Source organism: Erythrolamprus reginae, chromosome 3, assembly GCF_031021105.1.
Source record: "Erythrolamprus reginae isolate rEryReg1 chromosome 3, rEryReg1.hap1, whole genome shotgun sequence".
NCBI classification, from domain to species: domain Eukaryota; kingdom Metazoa; phylum Chordata; class Lepidosauria; order Squamata; family Dipsadidae; genus Erythrolamprus; species Erythrolamprus reginae.
The window spans coordinates 242,394,173-242,420,396 of NC_091952.1; the positions used below are offsets into that span (position 1 = coordinate 242,394,173).

General features: G+C 43.5%; 1 protein-coding gene across 10 annotated transcripts in view; it reads right to left on the minus strand.

The window, feature by feature from the left end:
- Positions 1-26,224, minus strand: part of MTSS1 (MTSS I-BAR domain containing 1) — a 207,913-nt gene that overhangs the window by 138,628 nt on the left and 43,061 nt on the right. For all 10 annotated transcript variants that reach the window (XM_070748282.1, XM_070748280.1, XM_070748286.1 and 7 more), the window contains exon 3: positions 21,964-22,037. In XM_070748282.1, coding sequence (XP_070604383.1) covers positions 21,964-22,037 — 74 coding nt within the window. The remainder of the gene's footprint in view (positions 1-21,963; positions 22,038-26,224) is intronic.

Here is a 26,224-nt window from a genome sequence, read left to right on the forward strand (position 1 = left end):
CAAATCTAATAAATAATAATAATAATAATAATAATAATTATTATTATTATTATTATTATTATTATTATTATTATTATTATTATTAATTTGGCTATTAAATCAAAAGCTATTTAATATCTGTATAAAATCTCCAGATTATCTGCTGAGAAGTAATAATGAAACTAAACCAAGCTGCTTTCCTTTAATGATTAGCAGCAAGTACATGTTTTTGACAACCGTTGCTATCCCATGTGTCCGAGTCGTGAAAAGAAAGCCTTCTCCTGTTTGGTTGCATCAATTACTGTTGCCACGGCACCCATTACCTGATTTCTATACGCATCAAAAATTGATGCGGAAACAAGACTTGAAAGCAATAAAGCCCTGCTTTCTCTGGGGAAAATAGCCCTAATTATAAACATTTTAGAAACTGAGATTTCCTCCCCAACACCAATCTTTTGTTAAGGTCAGAAGTAAAATTCAAGCATTTGAAAAAACTGGGAAGTTTACGCTTTCCAAAAATGAAGTTTTTGCTTTAACATAGAAACATAGTCCTTGGAGAGGGGCAGCATACAAATCCAATTAAATAAATAAATAAATAAACAAACAAACATAGACGCATAGAAGATGGATGGCAGAAAAAGACCTCATGGTCCATCTTGTCTTTCCTTATACTATTTCCTGTATTTTATCTTAGGATGGATATATGTTTATCCCAGGCATGTTTAAATTCAGTTACTGTGGATTTACCAACCACGTCTGCTGGAAGTTTGTTCCAAGGATCTACTACTCTTTCAGTAAAATAGTATTTTCTCACCTTGCTCCTGATCTTTCCCCCAACTAACCTCAGATTGTGCCCCCTAGTTCTTGTGTTCACTCTCCTATTAAAAACACTTCCTTCCTGGACCTTATTTAACCTTTTAACACATTTAAATGTTTCGACCATGTCCCCCCTTTCCCTTCTGTCCTCCAGACTATACAGATTGAGTTCATTGAGTCTTTCCTGATAAGTTTTATGCTTAAGACCTTCCACCATTTTTGTAGCCCGTTCAATTTTGTCAATATCTTTTTGTAGGTGAGGTCTCCAGAACTAAACACAGCATTTCTTTCCTACATCTTCTGATAAATCTAAATAAATAAAATAAATAAATAAATCTTAATCTTTTGAAGATTTGTTTTAGGAAAGCAGAAAACCTCCCACCTTGAAAGGAAAAAAAAGGTTGGAAGGTAAGCAGGATTTCAAAATATTAGCTGCAAGAAAGTTCCTGAAATGTAAGCCTCAAATTTAAAAGAGGCAATGAAAAAGAAAACTCAAGGGGGAAAATCAGAAAGCTGCTTTTAATCAAGATGTACTTTTTACACAAAGTGTTTTATCTCTAAACCCAAAGGCCTGGCCCTTTGTATAGCTTGAGTGCTTTGTATAGCTTGCATGCAAAAACGACTGTTAATGGGGCACTGTGGGCCAATACCATCAAGGGAATTGAAAACAGCTCAACTGGGTTCATACTAAGCCCCATTTATGCAAATGGATATCTAGGGAATGTTGCAAATGGGTCCCAGGCGGGGAAAGTAATATCCTAAACCAGAGCACAAGATCTCATTTCCAAACAGAAGTCTTATGCAATTTAGAAAGCGCTAGGCAGATTTCTTCCTTTTCTGTGTCCCCGTCCAAGGAAAGCTGACAAAACTTAGATCTTTCCATTTTCCTTACATAAACAAGGGCCTGAGTCATAGTTCCCTCTAAGCTGAGCAGTGAGCAATCGCTCACTTAAAAATCATCATCAACTCAGAGTTTTCCAAACCTGCCCAGAAGCCGAGAGGGAACGAGTGAGAGGGAAGGAGAGAGAGAGGAAGAGAGGAAGAGAGAGAAACAGATAGAAAAAAGAGAGGAAGGAAAAGAGAAAGAAAAAGAATGGGAGTAAGGAAGAGAGAAAGAAAATCAAAATCTAGTTTGAAACTAGCTCAACTATTTAAGTGGCATTTTGATATTGATAGAGTTGCCCTATTATGAGCTCACAGTTATAGACACACAGTACAGTATTTTATTTTGAAATTCTCTAAGGCAAAACAGGGTGGGTTTTTTATTTATTTGTTTGTTTATTTATTTATTTATTTATTATTTCTGTGCCGCCCAGTCCCGAAGGGACTGCCGCTCAGACACTATACTTTTCTGCCCCCCCCCCCAAAAAATTAGAGGGAACACTGGCCTGAGTCTATCATAAACATTTCCTTTAAGAAATCTGAAAAAAAGGGCACAGAGTTCAGGAAGAAATCACATCGTTCAGGCAACTTCAATTTGAGAAATCTCCAAATTCGAATAAACACCCTGCTTTTGCAAGCGAAAAATGTACCTATCAGGAAGTCAATCTCCATTATCTTCGGTCGATTCAGATGTGGAGGTCTTGGACCCACGCAGGCGCAGAGTTATGCGTAGAAGAGACCAATTGAGGACATATTACAGGAGATAAGAGAGGCCACCTGTGTTTGGGTGGGGCTCCAGTCATTAGAGCTGCTGATATAAATAGCAGTGTGTGGGTTTGGCCATTGTGGAAGATTATCTGATCGTTGTTCTTCAGGACTGCCTTGCTGTTTCAGGACTTTGTTGATTTTTCACGACTTTGAAACCAAAGCAAAGTGTTTGTGTGTTTCACTTCAAGGAAGAAGAAGGGCTGTGAGGTTTCTTCACAGCTGCAAGCTAAGTAATTAAGGACTAATTAAGGGAATTGTACAGACTACCAGGTTGTTTTGGGAGGAGTGCTCTTTGCAATACAAAAAGAGTGCTTAGTTTATTTTGAATTTTGTGATAAAGAACATTGTTTTGAATTTTCAAACATGTGTGTGTCTGAAATTTGTACCCTTGAATTTTCGGGAGGCTCCTACCAGAGAGCCTAGCAGAACAATAAGCTATGCCTCCTTTGGCTGAGTTTGCAGACTACAATTTTAAAAAATGATTTCTTTTTTTGTTTGGGTTTTTTTTTTAATTGACATACACAAAACAAAACAAACATAAAACATATACAAGGGCTTTTATCTGCCCTGCTCTTTTTAGAAGTTGTTCAGAGTGAAGTTTTATCCTACATGAAATTTCTAAAACTAATATATACTCTTATTTGCCTTTTACTTCATTTACAAATGTTCAATTTATTTGAATATTCTCTATAATTATCTTTTAATTAACCATTAATTATTTCCCTCAATCTTTTGTTCTAACCAATTGTAAACCTTGTCCCATACAGTACTTTGTAATATTGAGTTTCTTCTTGATCTTTTAAGATTTCTATAGGTAGTCCTTGATCTATGACCAATTGTTTAGTGACCAGCTGAAGTTATGACAGGCCTTCCCAGGGCTATTTACAATCCAGATTCAAAGTTCTGATCCTAACCCCTCCAGTAGTCACATGACTGCATTTTGGGTACTCAACTATTAGCCCATATTTGTGGTCACAGCAGCATCCTAGGGCCACGTGGCTGCAATTTATGCCACGTTTGGCCACAAATTAGCATTTGCTTCCAGCAAAAACAGTCTATTGTGGACAACGGATTTGTTTAATGACCATAATTTTCATCTTAGGACCACTCCTTTTGCTCAGCAACCACTGCATAAAAAGGTTGTAAAATTGTGCACGATCATCTGGTGACCTGCTTAACAATCAGAATTCCAGGCTGAATAACAGTTGTAAGTCGAGGACTACAGTACCTGTAAACCTAGTTTCATGCGATCTTAAAATCATTCAAACCATTGAACCTAGTCAACAAGAGAAGCCAATAGAGATTATTAACTCGTTGTTGTGAGCCGCCCCGAGTCTTCGGAGAGGGGCAGCATACAAATCTAATAAATTATTATTATTATTATTATTATTATTATTATTATTATTATTATTATTATTATTATTGCAAATAAAGGAGTTATGGCAGACAATCAGAGCTGGCAGGTGAGTTTCTGGTCTAAAATTTGTGGAGGACATCAGGATATTTATTGTCCGGTGCAAAGAATCAGGACTATCCATTAGATTGCAGCATAAACATTTATTCAAGCCTACAATATTATGTCCTGCCCAGAGACTAAGCAAAGGAAGGCTTAGTATTACAGGTTGTGATTGGCTAGTTCGTTCGTCGGGTGCTAGGGCGGCAAAGCTCTCTCACCCGATTGGTTGTTACCTCAGCTGGAGTTAGTATATAAACACCGGCACTTGTTATGGCTTGTTCCTCATCTGTTGTCTGTTGTGTTGATTTCTAATAAAGACTTGATTGCCGACTCCTGCCTCCGACTATTACATACAGTCTATGCTAGAATCTTGTCAACTAAGGATCAATCCGAAATTAGCATCAAATGAGGTCAATGGGATGCAGGAGAGTTTAGATTTGGTCCCCTTGTGGGATCTCAACAACTCTACGCTGATGACATGTTTAACTCCTTCCCCAGCTCTGACTGCACTTATGTCTTGTTTACATATACTAGTAATCTGCCCCGCACATTCTTTTCATTCCAACTAGCACAAATATGCATCCTATTGCTTTAATACAGAATAGTAATTTTCCCAACTTACTTTAGATTTAATTTCCACAATACGCACCCTTCTTGACATATAACTTATACGAAGAATCCAAGGCTTCCAAAGAAGGAAGGAGAGAGTGTTGAGGTTTATGTATTACGTTTTTAAAGGTCCACGGGGGAAAAAGCATCAATGTTGGTTACCATAGTGACTGTTTAACCTATTGAACTGGAAAAGCTCCTGGGCCGTATTAATTGGGACTGTGTGAACTCTCAGCTAGCTTTAGTCTTAATTTAAGGGGGGAAAATAATCAATGAGTAAGAATAGACAGTGTGTTTGTAATGTTGTGGGCAGCTTCCTCCCCCCACTAATTAAGATTAATACACAATTCTTCCAGCCAAGAGAAAAATGCAAGTCACTGGATTCCAACTGTAACTGAAGATTAAACACCCTGGTTTCTTTCATTCTTTAATTCCTCCTCTTACAAGAGGATCAAATTAAACAGTCAAAGCAAACAAAGCGAAAAGAAAACCTGGACAGGGTTTTATAAACTGCTCATTTATTCAACCAAACCCTTTCCAGTGCAGAAATATACATGTTTAAAATTGTTCAGTTTTTTAATTATTAGGTTATGTTAAATGATTTTGGTAGGTAAGCGTGGGGTCCTCATCCAAGACACTATTTTATAAATTAAACAATTATTTATCAAACTTATATTTATCAAGCTCATTATTGGACAATTCAACATCTTGTATGAAAGATTAGCCATTGAAACTGTATGTATGGGGGAACCAGGCCACAATGTTTACCGAAAATATAATTTAATTGGGAAAGAGTTCGTTTTTCCCTAAGCCATTCAACCACGCACAAGGCTACAGATTATATTATTATTATTATTATTATTATTATTATTATTATTATTATTATTTATTAGATTTGTATGCCGCCCCTCTCCGTAGACTCAGGGCGGCTCACAACAATAACAAACACAATGTAAGGACAAATCTAATAATTTTAAAAAATCTAAGTTTCCAAATTATGCTTTGTACAAACCAGTGTTTCCGGGGCCCTTGATGCTCTCTAAGCCTGCTTGTTTTCGTGCAGATGTTTCATTACCAGACTACGTAACATCATCAGTGTTATCCAAGCACAGATGCTTTACCTAGTTTGATAATGAAATGTCTGCAAGAAAACAACCAAGGTCAGAAAGCACCAAGGATCCTACAGTTCCATCCTAAGTGACAAATATTCTCTTCTATTGAATCAGTCACTTTGATACAGTAATACCTCATGATACGAACTTAATTGGTGCAAGGAGGAGGTTCGTAAGACGAAAGGTTCTAAGACGAAACATTATTTCCCATAGGAAACAATGTAAAGTCAATTAATCCGTGCAATCAAAAAAAACCCCGCAAAAAAAACGGCTTTCGGCGACTGCTGGGAAGCCGCGCAGCTGTTTTAAAAGGTGACAGCCGGCCTGGGGGGCTTCCCAGCACCCCCCCGCCGCCCGGCTGTCACCTTTTAAAACAGCCGCGCGGCTTCCCAGCAGTCTCCGAACGCCGGTTAGTAACTCGAAAAAAGTTCGTAAGAAGAGGTAAAATTTTTCTGAACCCTGGGTTCGTATCACGACTTGTTCGTAAGACGAGGGGTTCGTCTCTTGCGGTACCACTGTACTGAAAAACCCAAGTGGACCCAAAAGCAATAAAAAATTATGTCTCTCAAAGCATCTGGATGGAAGAAAATGGACTACAAAGCACATTATCCAGAGCCGTCAAAGGTATTTTTGTAGCCTCTGTTCTCCATAAAAATTTAAGATTAAAATATCTTCTTCAAGGATTGATTGGTTGTTTGATTGATCTGCACTTTCCCTGAAATTTAGAGATACTGCAGATTCTATACATAGAAAAAAGTCAAGCTGGCGTACGGTATAAATCCATGTGTCCTTTGTCTTTTTTTCCCTTTTATTTCTTATGTGTTTTCTATTGTTACTTGTACTGTTATTGCATTTATTTATGTAAATAAAATTTATTTTTAATTTTAAAAAAAGTCAAGCTGTTGTACAGTACAAATCCATGTACTCCAGTGTTTTTAATAGGAAATTGAACACAAGAACAAGGGGACACAATCTGAAGTTAGTTGGGGGAAAGATCAAAAGCAACATGAGAAAATATTATTTTACTGAAAGAGTAGTAGATCCTTGGAACAAACTTCCAGCAGACGTGGTAGATAAATCCACAGTACTGTAACTGAATTTAAACATGCCTGGGTTAAACATATATCCATCCTAAGATAGAATACAGAAAATAGTACAGTATAAGGGCAGACTAGGTGGACCATGAGGTCTTTTTCTGCCGTCAGACTTCTATGTTTCTATGTTTCTACCCTGGTTCATAATTTTCAGCACTATCATGATTCTGAAATGGTTTTCAAACCCAGTGTTATATCAGATTTACTTTTTAGAGGTGAAGTTGCAACATCAAAGTTCACGCTCATAACTTGATTAGTCATTCACTCAAGACAGGAATCGAAGATCCTTTCCCCCAAAAAAGTCTATAACTCTTTGCAACAATTAACATGGACAGTACAAAGTTACCTCATTATATTTTGAAGAAGTGCAAGGCATGTTAAACAGTTAACTACCCACACACCTTGGCCATTATGTGTTGGCCCAGGTATCTATTTTTTGGAGGGAATGGAGAGGACCCACAAAGAGGTTAAACCCCTTTCTAATTCTGCTTCTCAACAACACAGAATAAAAAGCTAAAGTAAATAAAGGCATGATTTAATGAAAAACAGGGGAGGATAAAATGCAAACATCACAGGGAACATCAAAGTACAATTGTTTACAATTTTCCTTTGAAGCTCAACTGTCCGTCCTGGAGGAAGTATTCAGTTTTCAAATAATCTTCCCATCAGTCTCATAAATTCGAACTCCTGGAAACAACATAAGGGGGCAAAACGGAAGTAGAAGAGGAAATAACGGTACTTAAAGTATCTTAAATTTTTCTACTATTGGATTTAAATTTTTCTACTATTGGATTTGTAATGCAGTGATTTTCAACCTTTTTTGAGCCGCGGCACATTTTTTACATTTACAAAACCATGGGGCACATTGGGGGGGGGGGGGGGGCGCTAAAAAAAGTTTGGACAAAAAAATTCTCTATTCCTCCCTTTTGCTCTACAGTATTTCTCTCTCCCTCTTTCTCTCCCTCTTTTTTTTCTCTCTCTCTCCCTCCCTCTTTCTCTCTTGCTTCTTTCCTCCTTTTTGCTCTCTTTCTCTCTCCCTCCCTACTTCCCTCTATGTCTTTCTCTCTCCCACCTTCCCTCCCTCTCTTTCTCTCTCTCTTTCTTGCTTTCTTTCTCTCTCTCTCTCTTGCTTTCTTTCTCTCTCTCTCTTGCTCTCTCTCTTGCTTTCTCTCTCTCTTGTTCTCTTTCTCTCTCTTGTTTGCTTTCTCTCTTGTTTTCTTTTTCTCTCTTGCTCTTTCTTTCTCTCTTTCTCTTGTTTTCTTTATCTCTCTGAGCTTCGCGGCACACCTGACCATATCTCGCGGCACACTAGTGTGCCACGGCACACTGGTTGAAAAACACTGTTGTAATGTATTGTATCACTGTTATGTTGTGAGCCGCCCCGAGTCTTCGGAGAGGGGCGGCATACAAATCTAATAAACTATAAACTATAACTCTTCTGCATGAATATTTAATACAGGCAATCAAAAGAACTGAACTTCAATTCACCTCCTGTGGACTGAACCAAGGTCTAAACTTTAATATTTCACAAGCAGAGACCTTCACTCCTCCTCTCGCAACAAAATACCTTATTCCACCAGACTTGAAATACTGCGATTAAAACAACTTACAACTATGATGCCTCCGATCTGATTTAACTGTAGGTTCATAAAATCATATACAAAAATGTCCTTCCTGTTAGTGACTACTTCACCTTCAATCGCAACAACACACAAGCACATAATAGATACAAATTAAATGTAAACTGCTCCAAACTACACTGCAGAAAATACGACTTCAGCAAGAGTGATCAACGCCTGGAATGCACTATCTGACCTCTGTGGTTTCTTCCCCAAACCCCAAAATCTTTAATTTTAGATTGTCTACAGTTGACCTCTCCCCTTTTCTAAGAGGTGCCTACCGCCTGTCTTTTTTAATTATTAATTTCTACTTATGTTATGCTTATACATAGAAACACAGAAGATTGATGGCAGAAAAAGACCTCATGGTCCATCTAGTCTGCCCTTAAACTATTTCCTGTATTTTATCTTAGGATGGATTATATGTTTATCCCAGGCAAGTTTAAATTCAGTTACTGTGGATTGACCAACCACGTCTGCTGGAAGTTTGTTCCAAGCATCTACTACTCTTTCATTAAAATACTATTTTCTCACCTTGCTTCTGAGCTTTCCCCCAACTAACCTCAGATTGTGCCCCCTTGTCCTTGTGTTCACTTTCCTATTAAAAACACTTCCGCTCCTGAACCTTATTTAACCCTTTAACATGTTTAAATGTTTCAATCATGTCCCCCCCTTTTCTTTCTGTCCTCCAGACTACATTGGTACCTCTACTTACGAACTTAATTCGTCCTGTGACCGGGCTCTTAAGTAGAAAAGTTTGTAAGAAGAAGCAATTTTCCCCATAGGAATCAATGTAAAAGCAAATAATGCGTGCAATTGGGGAAACCACAGGGAGGGTGGAGACCCTGTTTCCTCCCAGGAGATTCCTAGAGAGGCCCCATGGAGGCTTCTCAGCTTCGGCCTAGAGATTCCTAGATTCCTAGAGAGGCGGGGAGAATCCACAGAGGCTTCTCCCCACCTTTTCCGGCCCTCTTTCCTCCCAGGAGATTCCTAGAGAGGCCCCACGGAGGCTTCTCCCTGCCTTTTCCGGTTACAGTTTCGGAGGCTCAGGTTTGTAAGTGAAAAACGGTTTTGGAGAAGAGGCAAAAAAATATTGAACACCTGTTTCTTATCTAGAAACGTTTGTAGGTAGAGGCGTTTGTAGGCAGTACTCTCCGAGTCTTCGGAGATGGGCGGCATACAAATCTAATAATAAATAAATAGAGGTACCACTGTATACAGAAACTACTATCCTATACATAAGTGTTTCCCAACTGGTGTGCCGCGAGACACAGGCAGGTGTGCCGCGAAGTCCCCCGCCCGATCTGCCCCCTCTCCTCCGCCGCCGCCCCCTGCCTTGGGGCGCGACTTCTCTCACGGCGGCGGCGGCTGCAGCTTCAGCTCCTCGGGACGAAAGCGCTCCCAGACCTCTCTCGCAGCCCCCTGGCTGGGAGCGCTTTCGCTGCGAGAGAGGGCTTTCTCCATCCGTTTCGGGAATGCCCGCCCCGCCCCTCTCGCGCGCGCGCCGCTCCCCTTTTCTCTCAGCCTTCCCTGGCTTCGCTTCTCAATCCCTCCCTCCTTCCGTCTTTCCTTCCCCTCAGCCGTTCTGTCTGGGGGTCTCCCGCTCTTCCCTTCCCCGCCTCCCAGGCTTTGCCTTTGCCACCCCCACCCTTTTTTGGTTGACAAGGAGTCTTTTGCTGCATCCCGCAGTTAGCACTCGGCTCGAGGCCGCTTTCCCTGGCTGTGCTCGGAACCGACAGGGCGCTGCTCTTTCTCTCTCTCACTCTCTCCCGTGAGGCGGGGGAAGGGGAAAAAAAGCAAAAAAACCCTTCTTGCAGCGTGCCCGCGCTCATCCCTTCAGCAGCGAGGGAGGGAAGTCAGAGGGCGAGGGAGCGAGGGAGCGCTCTTATCCTCAGTGCCCTCTGCAGCCTGCCTTCCTTCTTCTTTGCCGCCACTGAGGGACGGAGAGAAAGATAGAAAGGAAAGAGGGAGCGATAGAAAGGAAAGAGGGAGGGAGGAAAGAGGGAGGGAGAGATAGAAAGAAAAGAGATAGAAAGGAAAGAGGGAGGGAGGAAAGAGGGAGGGAGAGATAGAAAGGAAAGAGGGAGGGAGACAGAGAGAGAGAGAAAGAGAGACATAGCAAGAGAGAGAAAAAAGAAAGAAAGAGATAGCAAGAGAGAGAGAGACAAAGAGATAGCAAGAGAGACAGAGAGAGAGAAAGAGAGAGAGAGAAAGAGACATAGCAAGAGAGACAGAAAGAGAGAGAAAGAGAGAGAATGAAAGAGAGATAGCAAGAGAGGCAGAGAGAGAGCAAGGGAGAGAGAAAGACATAGAGGGAGGGAAGGAGGGAGAAAGAGAGCAAAAAAGAGACGAAGAAAAAGAAAGAGGGGTGGAGAGAAAGAAGGGAAGGAAGGAAGAGAGAGAAAGAGGGAGGGAGAAATAGAGTGAAATGGAGGAAGAAATTATTTTTTTTGTCCAAACTTTTCTTTAGCCCCCCCCCCCGCCCCCCGTTCAGTGTTCCCCAGGATTTTGAAAATATGAATAATGTGCCGCGGCTCAAAAAAGGTTGGGAAACACTGCTATACATGTTCAACAAATAACTCTGTGCATCCCTCATGAGCTCCGATTTCCATTGCAAGAGCCTCCTGCAGCCCTCTGCCAGTGAAAACGGACCTCGGGGAGGCCACACCCACTCTGACCACACCCACACTCCACCACCCCGCCAGGTCAAACACAACCCTGATGAAGCCCTCAATGAAATCAAGTTTTGACACCCCTGTTGCACACAGAGCCATTTTTGTTTCGTTTGGCGGGCCCCAGGGGAAGAGCCTTCTCTGTGGTGGCCCCAGCCCTCTGGAATCAACTTCCCCCAGAGATTAGAACGGCCCCCGCCCTTCTTGTCTTTTGCAAGTTACTCAAGACCCACCTATATCGCCAGGCATGGGGGAATTAAGACTTCTCCCCCAGGCTTTCTTATATTTTATGTTTGGTATGTATGTGTGGTATGGTTTTTAAATTGTTGGGGGGTTTTAATATAATTTTATTATTAGATTTGTTCCATTATTTGTTGTGATTCAGCCTGAGGCTCCTCAGGGACCGGCTGCGTCTCTGCTGGATCCAGGCCCGGAGGAGGGGGAGGACCAGGCAGACGGGGGAGAGGAAAGTCAGGAAGAGGATGAGGGGGAGCAGCCTGAGAGCCCCGGGGGGGGGGGCTCTCCCCAGCCAGTAGCCTGGCCTCATTGGATGAGGAAGCACAGGCTATAATTGACATGAGACAGAGACGTGCAGCTCAGAGACGGGACCAATTAGAAAGGTATTGGCATCACTGAATTGGCAACAGCTGGGTTTGGGTGTGTTTCTCCTCAGCAGGGTTTAAAAGGCAGGCAAGCCCTTTTAGCCATGTGGAGCGTTATCAACTGGGAGTTCTGTGACCCTGCTTTGCTTCTCGGCGTCTCTGATCTTGGCTTGTGGCCTAGAAGACTGGAAGACTTGGGGGAGGCGTATGTTTGTTATCTCCAGCGTTGTTTTTGACAGCAAGAATCCTGTTTTACTTCATGGCCTTCGTGAAACATCTTTGAAGTTTCAGCGTGTTCCTGTTTGTTTTCTGTTACCTGTGTTTGCTTTGAATTCTATAAACTGCCTTTGATTTTTACCAGTGTGTCTGGCTTCTCTTTTTGGGTTGGTGTTTGCTGGAGGGACCCAGACAGAACAATCATTATACTGTTTTTATTATTGTTGTGAGCCGCCCCGAGTCTTCGGAGAGGGGCGGCATACAAATCTAATAAATTGAATTGAATTGAATTTGTCTTGCAATTCTGGTGCTCATAAAGGCTGATGAACATCTCATGAGGTCTCCTGCTGACTGACAAGGATAAAACGCTTTTCTCAGCAGGATTTTGGCTGGGCCCTGAAATAGATTGCAACTTCCAGTAACTACAATAAACAGTGTTCAAGAGAGCTTCCAGCTCATTAGGGTTTCAAAATAAAATTTGTAATGTATCCCTTTTTTTTTTTTTTTGCATTAGGCAGGAGTAAGTCAGCATTTTGCTTAAAGTACCCACAGAAAATGAATTCTTCCATGCAAGGCAGGTACACCACACCTTGTAACTCGTACATTATTTCCATGTCATTTTGTGGGTGTATCATCTTTGCATTGCCCTTTGAAATCCTACACAAGGAAGTAATGCAATGGACGAGTGCCAAGGGATGTTGCTTAGAACAGGTAACAACTTGGGAATTAAATCTTATTTAAGGCAGGAATATGTCATTACCAAGCTGATTATGGTACCCGTCACCACTTTAAGAGCCTAGGGGTAGGGAAAAGTAAGGCGAGACAATGTCCCATAGTTGTTAATGCCTTATGACTTGGACTGATTCAAATCACACTTTACTATGGAGTTAGCTGGATGAGTGTGGGTCAACTGCTCACGTTCAGTCCAAGTTATTCACAGCTTTTTGTAACAGAAATTAAATGAGAGCACCCCTTACCCCTATTGTGGTTAGCTCTGGCCCTGCTCCTGCCCCAAGGACTGTGGATGTGGGGGAGACAGCCACATGCTGCCGGCCTGTTTTGCTCCTGGTGGAATCTGATGATGAAGGCTCCTCTGACCAAGAAGACATGAGTGACAGGGAGGAGGAGAGTGTGGCAGACAGCTCAGAAGGAGATCAATTATCTAGCTCCTCCTTGGATTCAGAACTAGAGTTAATGATACAGCCACGCATGCGGAGAGCGATGCATAGGCAACAACAACTGAGAGATTATTATCAAAGAAAATGAGGCCACCTGTGGTTGGGTGGGGCTGTGGTCATTAGTGAGGCTGCTATAAATAGCAGCCTGTGGGTTTGGCCATTGTGGAGGATTATCTGATCGTTGTGTTTCATGACTGCTTTACTGACTTTGACCTTTTGTGTACTGATTTTTCCCCGCTTTGAAACTAAACCAGAGCAAAGTGTGTTTCACTTTGTGATAGAAGAAGGACTGTGAATTGCCTCACAGCTGCAAGCTAAGTATCACAGAACTGATAGGGGACTTGTACAAATTACCAGTTTGTTTGGAGATGAGTGCTCTTTGCTATACAAAAAGAGGGCTTGGTTTAAGTGAATTTTCATTATAAAGAACATTGTTTTGAATTTTCAAACGTGTATGTATCTGAAATTTGGACCTGTGAATTTTGGGGAGGATTCTAGCAGAGAGCCCGACAGAACAACCCCGTGCAAGGTGTTCTGAGCTCTGATAGAGATGGATATAAATCCAATTGGAAAATGAGTCACAGGTAAAGTGAGTGCCCTAATTTTTTTAAATAAAAAAACAAAACCGGATTGATTTGAGGGTTTATTAAGAAGGTTTTAAAGCCCCTTTAAGATTTAGGGCACCATTTTATCATTTCATAAGCCTCCATTCTAGATCAGGGTTTTCTAACCCTGGCAAGTTTAAGATGTGTGAACTTTACACTCCCACAATTCCTCCGCCAGCACAGCTAGCTGCCTCTCCTGGAATCGATGTGGTTGAGTGTAAGGCGCTTATTGGAGTAGCAATAGCATTTAGACTTATATACCGCTTCACAGTGCTTTACAGCCCTCTCTAAGCGGTTTATAGAGTGTAAGCATATTGCTGCCAATAATCTGGGTCCTCATTTTACCAACCTTGGAAGGATGGAAGGCTGAGTCAACCTTGAGCCTACTGAGATTCAATCTGTCAAACTCTGGCAGCTGATGATCAGCAGAAGTAGCTTGTAGTACTGCATTCTAACTCTGCACCATTTGGGCAAGTATCTACTACCGGCACAAAAAACAAGTCAGAAAGTTTAAGTCCTCAGGGACCGCCTTCTGCTGCACGAATACTAGCGACCAGTTAGGTCCCACAGTGTGGGTCTTCTCCGGGTCCCGTCAACCAAACAATGTTGCTTGGCGGGACCCAGAGGAAGAGCCTTCTCTGTGGCGGCCCCGACCCTCTGGAACCAACTCCCCTCAGAGATTAGAATTGCCTCCACTCTCCTTGCCTTTCGTAAGCTGCTTAAAACCCACCTCTGCCGCCAGGCATGGGGGAATTGAGATACACTTTCCCCCTAGGCCTCTACAATTTTATGCATGGTATGTTTGTATGTATGACTGGTTTTTATATAATGGGTTTTTAACTGTTTTTAGTATTGGATTTTGTTATATACTGTTTTACTGCTGTTGTTAGCCGCCCCGAGTCTGCGGAGAGGGGCGGCGTACAAATCCAATAAATAAAATAAAATAAAATAAAATAAAGTCCATGTATCTTAAACTTGCCAAAAGTGGGAAATCCTGATCTAGAAATTCCAAAACGAAACTCTCAAAACTTCAAAACGGATCCCGCCAGTGTTTTCGGTCTGGACAGGAAATGACGAAATGGTTATTATTATTTATTATTATTATTTATTAGATTTGTATTCCGCCCTTCTTCGAAGACTCAGGGCGGCTCACAGAATACAAAAAACAACACGACAACGAATTTAATTAATTAAAAATTACTACTAAATTTTTGGGTTCCCAACCCAAAAGGTTGCCTTCTCTTAATATAAAGTCATCTTATCAACATCCGAGCCGAAGGCTAAAGTATTTTGAAGAGAGGACTGAAAGAAGTAGTTTTATCAATGCAGTTCTGTTTTATAAACCCAAATTCCACCAGAGCAAGAGCCTTTCCAAAAATGTGCACTCCCAGCAACTATGCCTCCCTTAAAGCCATTATATTTGGGGAAAGATGACAGCTTAATTTATTGGTCTATCCCAGCAAAGCAAAACAGACAAGAATCTTGGAACTTAAAAGGTGGTGTCATGCGTAACATAATGCATTTCCTCCAGGAATAACCTTAATAAAAAGCAGCAGAGATGAGGTTAAAATCATTATACCCAATTACCTTCATAACAATTTATTCCTAGACAGTCGTCACTATAGGAACCATCATCCTTTGTGATTGAAAATGAGGCATGCTATAGAACCATAAAGAAATGAAACGTTATATCAGCATAAACCTCATATTCAATTTGTGTCTGGACCTCACTTTGTGAAGGATGCATAAACAAATTGTTATGGAAACCAGGACCCTATTCAGCAGGGATGTCAAATTCAATTTCATTAGGGCAGCATCAGGGCTGTGGTTGACTGGGGTGTGTGTGAAGGGGTGTGGCTGATTGGAAGGGCGTGGCCAACTTGATGCCATTCACTAGGCATGGCTGACTGGATGGGTGTGGCCAGCAATAGGCTGCTGCCCCCCACAGGGGGTCGGGGGAAGCAGTGGGCGTAGTAAGTTTACGGTAAGTTTATGCACTATTTTATTTATTACAGTGTTCCCTCGATTTTCACGGGTTCAAACTTCGCGAAAAGTCTATACCACGGTTTTTCAAAAATATTAATTAAAAAATACTTTGCGGGGTTTTTCCCTATACCACGGCTTTTCCTGCTCGATGACGTCATATGTCATCGCCAAACTTTCATCTGCCTTTAATAAATATTTTTAATAAACTTTAATAAATAAACATGGTGAGTAATGATCTAAATGGTTGCTAAGGGAATGGGAAATTGCACTTTAGGGGTTTAAAGTGTTAAGGGAAGGCTTGTGATACTGTTCATAGCCAAAAATAGTGTATTTACTTCCGCATCACTACTTTGCGGAAATTCAACTTTCGCGGGCGGTCTCAAAACACATCCCCCGCGAAAATCGAGGGAACACTGTATTTATTTATTGGATTTGTATACCACTCCTCTCCAAGGACTCGGGCAGCTCACAACATATAAAATATGCAGTATACCAGGGGTCGACAAAGTTGTTCAGAATCTAGGAGCCAGCCAAAAAATTTAGGAGCCAGAATTTTTTTTAAGCAAACTTGGTTTTTTGCCGAGTCTCCACCTGACATCGCTTTCACCCCCTCCCCCCCGGCGCAGGCCTGGCTCCGCCGAGCCGGCTCTGCTGTACTCCCGTCGGGATCCGAGGAGAGACCGTTAGTCAGAAACCGAAACAGAGAAGAAGGAAAGGGAGACCGGGCCGGGGACGCGGGTGAGGGGGGGAGGGGGGAGGAGGGGTTACTGGTCGGAAGTCACCGCGCACGCGGCCGGAGGAGGAATGAACAAAACCTCACGCCGGGAGGGGAGGGGCTTCCGCTTCTCTCCGAAGGCGGGTGAGCGGCCAAGATCGGAGCGTCTGTGTGCGGTGGGGGGGAGTGAAGGGGTTCGAGTAGGAGGCGGAATGGAGGCAAGGGGGGGAGGGAGAGACGCACGCAAGCGCAGGGGACGCTGGGAAAGCAGCTCGCTCCGAGGTTGATGGGCGGAGCTACGGAAGCCAAGATGTACCATTTCTGGGCGTAAACACATGGCGGGAAAAATATACTGTATACATACAGTACAGCAGTGTTTCCCAACCTTTTTTGAGCCGCGGCACATTATTCATATTTTCAAAATCCCGGGGAACACTGAAAGGGGGGGGGGCGGGGCGGGGGGGGGAGGGCTAAAGAAAAGTTTGGACAAAAAAACCCTCTCTCTTCCTCCCTTTCGCTCTATTTCTCCCTCTTTCTCTTTTCCTTCCTTCCCTTCTTTCTCTCTCTCCATCCCTCTTTCTTTCTCTCTTTTTTGCTCTCTTTCTCTCTCCCTCCTTCCCTTCCTCTATGTCTTTCTCTCTCCTTTGCTCTCTCTCTCTCTGTCTCTCTTGCTATCTCTTTCTCTTTCACTGTCTTGCTATATGTCTCTTTCTTTCTCTTTGCCTCTCTTGCTATCTCTCTTTCTTTCTCTTTCTCTCTTTCTCTCTCTCTGTCTCTCTTGCTATGTCTCTCTTTCTTTCTCTTTCTCTCTCTCTCTGTGCCTCTCTTGCTAAGTCTCTCTTTTTCTCTTGCTATGTCTCTCTTTCTTTTTCTCTCTCTCTGCCTCTCTTGCTATGTCTCTTTCTCTGCGTCTCTTTCTTGCTCTGTCTCTCTCTCTCTGCCTCTCTTGCTATGTCTCTCTTTCTCTCTGTCTCTTTCTCTGCCTCTCTTTCTTGCTCTGTCTCTTTCTCTGCCTCTCTTGCTATGTCTCTCTTTCTCTCTCTCTCTGCCTCTCTTATATGTCTCTCTTTCTTTCTTTCTCTCTCTCTCTCTCAGCTGACTGCAAGCGGGAGCCCTGACGGCGGCAGCTGGACATGCTGCTGGACACCGTATATGCCAGGCCCGCAGCGCCAGCATGTACGACGTCTAGCAGCACGTCCAACCGCCACCGTCAGGGCTCCCGCTTGCAGTCAGCTGAGAGAGAGAGAGAGAGCGCTCCCTCTCGCCGCCGCCATCTCCCCACGACTGCCTGCAGCCACTGCGGCCGCCCCCGCCCCCCCGCTCCCATCGCCAGTGCCCTCCCGCCGGGCCACAAAGGAAACTTGCCGTCAACGCAGGAGAAGCTCCAGCTGGGCGGGGCGCTGCCGGTACTTCCTCTTGGGGCTCCCGCTCGCAGCTGTCAACCGGCTCCTGCTCGATGCCGCGGTTTTCGGCGCTCTCCTGCTGGGTCCCAAAGAAGGAAGGCGGGGAAAAGGCGCGAAGAATAAAGCTCTCCTTCTTCCTGCCTTCCTTCTTTGGCGCCCAGCAGGAGAGCGCCGAAAACCGCGGCATCGAGCAGGAGGCGGGGGACAGCTGCGAGCGGGAGCCCCAGGACGGAAGTACCGGCAGCGCCCCGCCCAGCTGGAGCTTAGCGGCACACCTGGCCATGTCTCGCGGCACACCGGTTGGGAAACGCTGCAGTACAGCAGGCAACATTTTCTAGGCGCCAGACAACATTTTCTAGGCGCCACTGGCGACCAGGCGCCTGGGTTTGTCGATCCTTGCAGTATACAATGTATTAGAAACATAGACGATTGACTGCAGAAAAAGACCTCCGGGTCCATCTACTCTGCCCTTATACTATTTCCTGTATTTTATATAAGTTATATACGAATCATTTACTAGGTGACAGCATGTAGCTGACACTGAATGACTTTCAAAAGCTAAGGAGGGTGGATCTGATTGTTACTTGAATGGGACAGATCAACATGATAATGTGACGGACAACATTATCTTTACAAGAGAAAGAGACATGTTGCATCACTTTGCTGGCAATGGAAGTCCGGAGGTGGGGTTTCCCAGCGAGGGGAGCCTCAGGAGAATCCCAGCAGTGCAAAAATGGGCGCTTCGCTGGCAACAGAAGTCCGGAGCCGGGGCATCCCAGTGGCGGCGGCTTGGATTTGTAAGGTGAAAGTAGTTTGGAAGAGGCAAAAAAATCTTAAACCCCAGGTTTGTATCTCGAAAAGTTTGTATGACGAGGCGTTTGTAAGACGAGGTATCACTGTACTTGAAAATACATTTTACAATGCTTATTTATCTGTGAAGGCCAGCCGATTTCCAAAAGGGCAAGCAAACCAATGGTAGCACTAAACAGTAATTCTATCAACCTTAGAAAGAATTTTGTAAAACAAACGTAACACACAGGTTTGAAATATAGCACCTTAAGATAAACAAAAAAAACCTCATGCTTTGTTAATTAACAAAGGAATGCACCCTGGTCAGTCACAGCCTCTCTTTTTTTTTTGCTGATGAAGACACCCATAATCCTTCATTCATATTTCCCCAATGGGTACAACCTCCCAAATCTTCCTAGTCAATATGGAATTTTGGAGCTGTAGTCACAAAATATCTGCAAGGCACTAAAAGGATTGGAGAAATCACCCTATCCACAATAAAAGCCAAGTAATAGAGCTGCAATGAATAAACATTTTCAGTGAATCTCGTATTGGACGGGGTCAATTATGAAGCGCTGGTGAGTCAGCTTCAAATGCACTTACTCTCTCACAGGGGCATTATTTATTCATTCATTCATTCATTCATTTATTAGATTTGTGTGCCGCCCCTCTCCTTAGACTCGGGGCGGCTCACAACAATAACAAAGACAATGTAAGAGCAAATCTAATAATTTAAAAAACACTAAAAACCCCATTATTAAAAGCAAGCATACACACAAACATACCATGTATAAACTGTATAGGCCCGGGGGAGATGTCTCAGTTCCCCTATGCCTGACGGCAGAGATGGGTCTTAAGAACTTTACGAAAGGAAAGGAGGGTGGGGGCAGTTCTGATCTCCGGAGGGAACTGGTTCCAGAGGGTCGGGGCCGCCACAGAGAAGGCTCTTTTCCTGGGTCCCACCAAACGACATTGTTTAGTCGACGGGACCCGGAGAAGGCCAACTCTGTGGGACCTAACCGGTCGCTGGGATTCGTGCGGCAGAAGGCGGTCCCGTAGATATTATACTGCTCAAAAAAATAAAGGGAACACTTAAACGACAGAATACAGTAAATCAAACTTCTGTGAAATCAAACTGCCCACTTAGGAAGCAACACTGATTGACAATCAATTTCACATGCTGTGGTGCACATTCAACTTTGTACAGAACAAAGTATTTGATGAGAATATTTCATTCATTCAGATCTAGGTGGTGTTATTTGACAGTTCCCTTTATTTCTTTGAGCAGTGTACATTCCTTCCCATTTTGAAACATAAGCAGGTGACCCTAAGAATTCTACTATATGAAACGCCTGTAGCTAAAGTCCTGGCATGTAACTACATCTCAGTTCATGGATTGTCTACGGAGAGGGGCGGCATACAAATCCAATAAATAATAATAATTATTATTATTATTATGATGATGATGATGATGTAAGGACACCTTACATCAGGGTTGTCCAACAGGCAGCCGATGGCGCCACATACAGGCCACACCCACCCCAGGTCCACGAAGGGAAAAACTTTGCAAAACGCCATGTGATGGCAGTTTGACACTGGTGCCTTACATGATCCTACCTGTGCTTATTTTCCTCTATAGAGGGAGGGCGGCTGTGCCACAAGGATGTAATGCAATATAGTAGAGCAGGGGTGGGCAATGAATTTTGCCATAGGGCCGCATGAGAAATTGGGATGGTTTTAGAGGACCGGATTAATATAATTAACTCAGTTCTATCCAATACTGTATATTATTGGGTAGAACTGAGCTATTATTTATTTATTTATTATTTATTTATTTATTAGATTTGTATGCCGCCCCTCTCCGAAGACTCGGGTCTGAGTTGAAGTCCACATGTCATAGAAGAGCCAACTTTGCCTACCCCTGTTCAGGGAGATCAATGGGCCTTCATGGGGTTGGTCATTGTGAGAATAGACTGCCGGATTAGATGGGCAGAGGTTGTCGCGATAGAATCATCAATCACAGCCCGCGTGAGCTGAAAATGAATCTAATGCGGAGGTCGATGAATGAGATGAGAGAAAAGCTTCAAAACGAAGTTACTTTTATTAGTATAAAGCAATGAAATCAATTTTGCCTGATCACAGGCTTTCAGACACATCTACATGGTTAGTAGGACTTCTTCAAGATGGAGATTTTCTCCTTCTTCCCCAGACAGAGAGGAAGTGACTAGACAGGATTTACATCATAAATGGGGGGGAGCTAAATTAACATAAATGAGTTAACTATTTAATGACTGAATGTCTCTGAATGTCTCTGGGGGCTGTCAATACACAGCGTGACAGGGGTCCAATACAGCAGAGCCATTGCTTATGTTCTCATTTACAATTGATTATCGATTAAGTCTAATGGCACGTACAGCATATCTGAGGGCATGCCCTAGGCTCAGTTCCAGCACGCATGCGCGTACTGGTCATCTGATTTTCTGCTGGCCCCACCAGGGACCCCTCCCCTCCCAGTAGTCTGGGAAATGTAAAAAATTGACCTACTGGGCCCACCGGAAGTCTTGGAAGGGAACATTTCCGGCCTCTGGAGGCTTCAGGAGGCCCGCTAGGCCAAAAACAGGGTGCGGGGGAGTCGAGCGCACCTACGCATGGAGCAGGGTGGCGCAACGTGGTCATGTGTGCATGCACAAATGGGCGGGGTGCATGGGGGGCAAAGTGTTGGGATTAAAGGCACAAATCCACTAACACTTTCCAAAAATCAAGACTTAATCAGGGGGAAAGCATTTTGAAATTCCCTGATATTTCCCTGACATTTCCCTGTAATTTGCGATCTAGTTAAGGCGCGGTCATAGATGACGTCATACAAAACGGCTAAGCCATGGAGAAATATCGGTAGCTGAGGAAGCAAGTTGTTGCCACAGTTATGCTCATTTTTGCTTGACTCTGCCAGGCAGTGCGATCCTTTTGTTTTGTTCTTTTGCATGATTTTTCCTTGACTTTTAAACATTTTAATACAGTTTGGTTTTTCCCCCCACATTTATTATTTCCTGATATTTCCCAAATTGCCGATTTCCCTGATATTTCCCTGGTTTCCAGGTTTGCTGGTCCCCCTGTTAATCTGCCCCAATAAATTTCTCTTCCGATAAACTGAAGGCAACCCTTTTGTTTCAAGCCACAATAGCTATTCAGATGGCCAATGGAACCACACATGCCCGTTATTTCACACCAAGCAGGTTTCAGTGACAGGTTTCTGGCTTATATTCTTTGAAGCCACTGGCACAAATTCACACTCGGGGAGGGAAAACAGGATATCCACAGATGTCTTAGCAGATATGCCATGGGTCCTAATTGCCAATTTTTTTAAAACAGAAGCGTGAGACAGCACCTACAGGTTTTGCAGTCCACATACACTCGTTTCTGCGAAAGCAAAAAGCAAAATAAAACCTGGACACATCTGCTTACCACGCGTATTGGTTGCCATGTCTGCTACTTTCTGAAAGGCGTCCAGGAAGGCAGCTGCGGCTACAACCGTCGTCCTAGAATACAAGCAGACAGCATAATATTAGAAACAGATTGTCGTAGTCTATTTGGGTCACTACACAAGAAGGAAAAATACTATTAGATGATAAAAAAGAAGCTAATAAGACAGTTTGTATATAGAACAAAGAAATGGTAATGATCTTTTCGATCTCGTTTGCTCCCTACGTTCTGACAAGCAAAGTCAGATGCATTTAATAGCAATAGCACTTACAGTAATACCTCGTCTTACGAACCTAATTAGTTCCCGGGGGGGGGGGGGGGTTCGTAAGGCGAAAAGTTCGTAGGACGAAACTTTGTTTCCCATAGGAAACAATGTAAAATGAATTAATGCGTGAAAGGAAAAAAAACACACAAAAACGCCGCCGCCCAGCTGTCACCTTTTGAAACTGCCGGGCGCTTCTCAGCGTTCTCCCAATGCCGAACCTGGACGTTCGGCAAAAGTTCGGGTTGCCGCCAAGAAGCCCTGCCGCCTGGCTGTCACCTTTTGAAACAGCCGGGGGGCTTCTCGGCGGCCTCCCGACCGCCGAACCCGGAAGTTCGGGTTTGGCGTTCGGGTTTGGGAGGCCGCCGAGAAGCCCCACCGCCCAGCTGTTAGCTTTTCAAAAGAGCCGCGGAGCTGTCGGGCCCGTCAGGAGGCTGGAAAGGAGGTGGGGAATCCCAATAGGGAATTCCATGGGCGGAGCTTTGACATCACAAAGACATCCTTCCTGGAGTCCACGTTTCGGCCGGCCAGGAAGGGCGTCTATTGCTTGTTGTGAGCCGCTCTGAGTCCTCGGAGAGGGGTGGCATACAAATCTAATTATTTATTATTATTATTATTATTATTATTATTATTATTATTATTATTATTATTATTATTTGCAATCTTTTCTGCAGTATTTTGACAAGCAGAGTCAATTGCAGAAGCCAGACTCATTTAAGGACTGTGATTCCCTTAACAACTGCAGTAAAAATGACTATAAAACCAGGGCGAGTCATGGGATGTCTCGTCTTAACATCCACAATACGTAGCAATTGAAATTCCGCTCCAACTGTAGTTATAAGTCAAGGATTGCCTAAGTTCTAGCTTGGGTCTCTCTTTAACGATCTTACATTTTAAATAGAAATTTTACATTTACACTGAGTTTATCCAGGCTTGTCTCATGAGTCAGTCGCAGAACATTTCATCTATCACCCTACATGACTTAGGACCAGATTATTTACAGGACTGTCTTCTTCCTCACACGTCCCAACAACCAATCAGATCCCACAGGGTTGGCCTCCTCTGAGTCCTGTCGACCAAACAATGTCCGTTAGCAGGACCATGGGGGAGAGCCTTCTCTGTGGGGGCTCCGGCCCTCTGGAACCAACTCCCCCCTGAGATCCACACCGGCCCCACCCTCCTGGCCTTCCAAAAGGCCTTAAAAATATGACTTTGCCACCAGGCCTGGGGTTTATTTTATTTATTTATTTATTAGATTTGTATGCCGCCCCTCTCCGAGGACAAATACATAATGTACAAATCTAATATCAAAAGAACTATTTAAAACCCTTATTATAAAAAAACAAACACACAACCTAACAAACCATACATAAAAAAGCATAGTAGCTAAGGGGCATATCAGTTTCCCCATGCCTGGCAACATAAGTGGGTTTTCAGGAGCTCTCAAAAGGCAAGGAGGGTGGGGGCGGCCCTAATCTCTGGGAGGAGTTGATTCCAGAGGGCCGGGGCCGCCACAGAGAAGGCTCTTCCCCTGGGTCCCACCAGACGACATTGTTTAGTGGACGGGACCCGGAGAAGGCCAACTCTGTGGGACCTAATCGGTCGCTGGGACTCGTACGGCAGAAGGCTGTCTCGAAGATATTTGGGATTGTTGTGCAACAACACACTGCTCCAACCCAAATTGATGTATGACTGATATTACGATGTAGGTTTCATGATGAACGATTGAGGGGTGAATATTTTAATTTATGGGGTTTTATAGATTGTATTATGCTTTTTTCCTTGTCCACTGGAGAAGGGCAGCTTATAAATTTAACAAATACTAAATACAAATACTAAATACTTTGTAAGACATTTACATCTTATGTGACCAATCTGACAGACCAAGCAATCTTTTGGTCAAGAAGCTTCATATTCTGTAAATCAGTGTTTCCCAACCTTGGCAATTTGAAGATATCTGGACTTCAACTCCCAGAATTCCCCAGCCAGCATCCTGGGAGTTGAAGTCCAAATAACTTCAAGTCGCCAAGGTTGGGAAACACTGCTGTAAATTAACTGGGGGTGGGGGAGAGGACGTATTTTCATTTAAGCTAGAATACTTTAGATCAGTGGTTCTCAACCTGGGGGTCGGGACCCCTTTGAGGGTTGAACGACCATTTCACAGGGGTCGCCTAAGACCATGAGAAAAGACAAATTTCTGGTACTTTGGAACATATTTTTACAATCTGACCAATCAGGTGTTTACAGTGGAGGTGTCCCTCTGATCTTCCTGCCAATAGGATTAAAGCTCTGTTGCGAGAATTGGCACTAGACTTATGCTTGGGGGTCACCACAACATGAAGAAATGTATTAAGGGGTCATGGCTTTAGAAAGGTTGAGAACCACTGTTTAGATCTTTTCTACAGTCAACGTCAAAATGAAACGGCTTCCCAAGGCATCGCATATCGAATGTTTCGAGGAAGATCAAAATGCAAAATTAATTCCTACAGAAGCCCTCATCATGAAACTGTCCCCCAAAACTCCTTCTGTAATAGATGGAAGTCTTAAGGGAAACAGGATGTCCCTAAAACCTCTGAATCATGCATCTATCCGAGGAAGCCTGTGTCAAAGGACAAGTTGATATATTACAACGATGCTGGCGAGCAGGAAAAATAAGTCAATTCTGACATGTTGGAGTTAAGTATTTTAAGATGGCTTTAAACCATCTTAACACAGGCTGTGTTCTGTTTGCGATAAGCCACAGCATATGGAAACTCAAAAGTAGCCTGCTTCAGATGTAAAATTAGGATTCAGTAGTCTACTAGGCCTGAATGCCCAATGTTTCCTGCTTGGCAGACGAGCAGGGCAGAGGGGTGTGCTGGTGGCAAACTCCTCACAGGCCACAGGTTGTGCACCCCGTACTAAGTACACCAGCGTCTCTTCCAAAACTGATACAATGTAGTGGCATACACTTCCCATTATGATTAATGTATGGATGTACAGTGATCCCTCGAGTTTCGCGATCTCGATCTTCGCGAAACGCTATATCGCGATTTTTAAAAAAATATTAATTTAAAAAAAAACCACTTCCACGTTTGGCTTCGGGACTCAGCTCGGAAGCGGCGCGGCTGTTTTAAAAGGTCGCAGCCGGCCTGGGGGACTTCCCAGCACCCCCCCCCCCCGAACACCCAACCTGGGTCTTCCCAGCCGCCCACGGAAACCCCGGCTCCTCGCTGATGCCCGCCGCTCGCCCGCCCGCCAGCAAGAGGGGGAAGACCCAGGGAAGGTTCCTTCGGCCGCCCAGCAGCTGATCTGCTCGGTAGCGCAGCAGCAGCGAGGAGTCGAATCGGGGTTTCCCCTTTGCGTGGGCGGCGGGGAACGCAAACTCCACCATCTACGCATGCGCGGCCATAGAAAAAAGGGCGCGCATGCGCAGATGGTGTTTTTACTTCCGCAACCCTACATTGCGAAAAATCGATTATCGCGAGGGGTCTTGGAATGGAACCCTCGCGATAATAGAGGGATCACTGTACAGTGTTCCCTTGATTTTCGCAGGGGATGCGTTCCGAGACTGCCCGCGAAAGCTGAATTTCCACGAGGTAGAGATGCGGAAGTGAATACACTATTTTTGGCTATGAACAGTATCACAAGCCTTCCCTTTACACTTTAAACCCCTAAATTACAATTTCCCATTCCCTTAGCAACTATTTAGATTACTTACCATGTTACTTTATTGAAGTTTATTTAAAAAAATATTTATTAAATGCGGATGAAGGTTTGGCGATGACATATGATGTCATCGGGCGGGAAAAAACATGGTATAGGGGGGGAAACCGCGAAGTATTTTTTAATGAATACTTTTTATGAATTTTTGAAAGCATAGAAACATAGAAGACTGACGGCAGAAAAAGACCTCATGGTCCATCTAGTCTGCCCTTATACAATTTCCTGTATTTTATCTTACAATGGATATATGTTTATCCCAGGCATGTTTAAATTCAG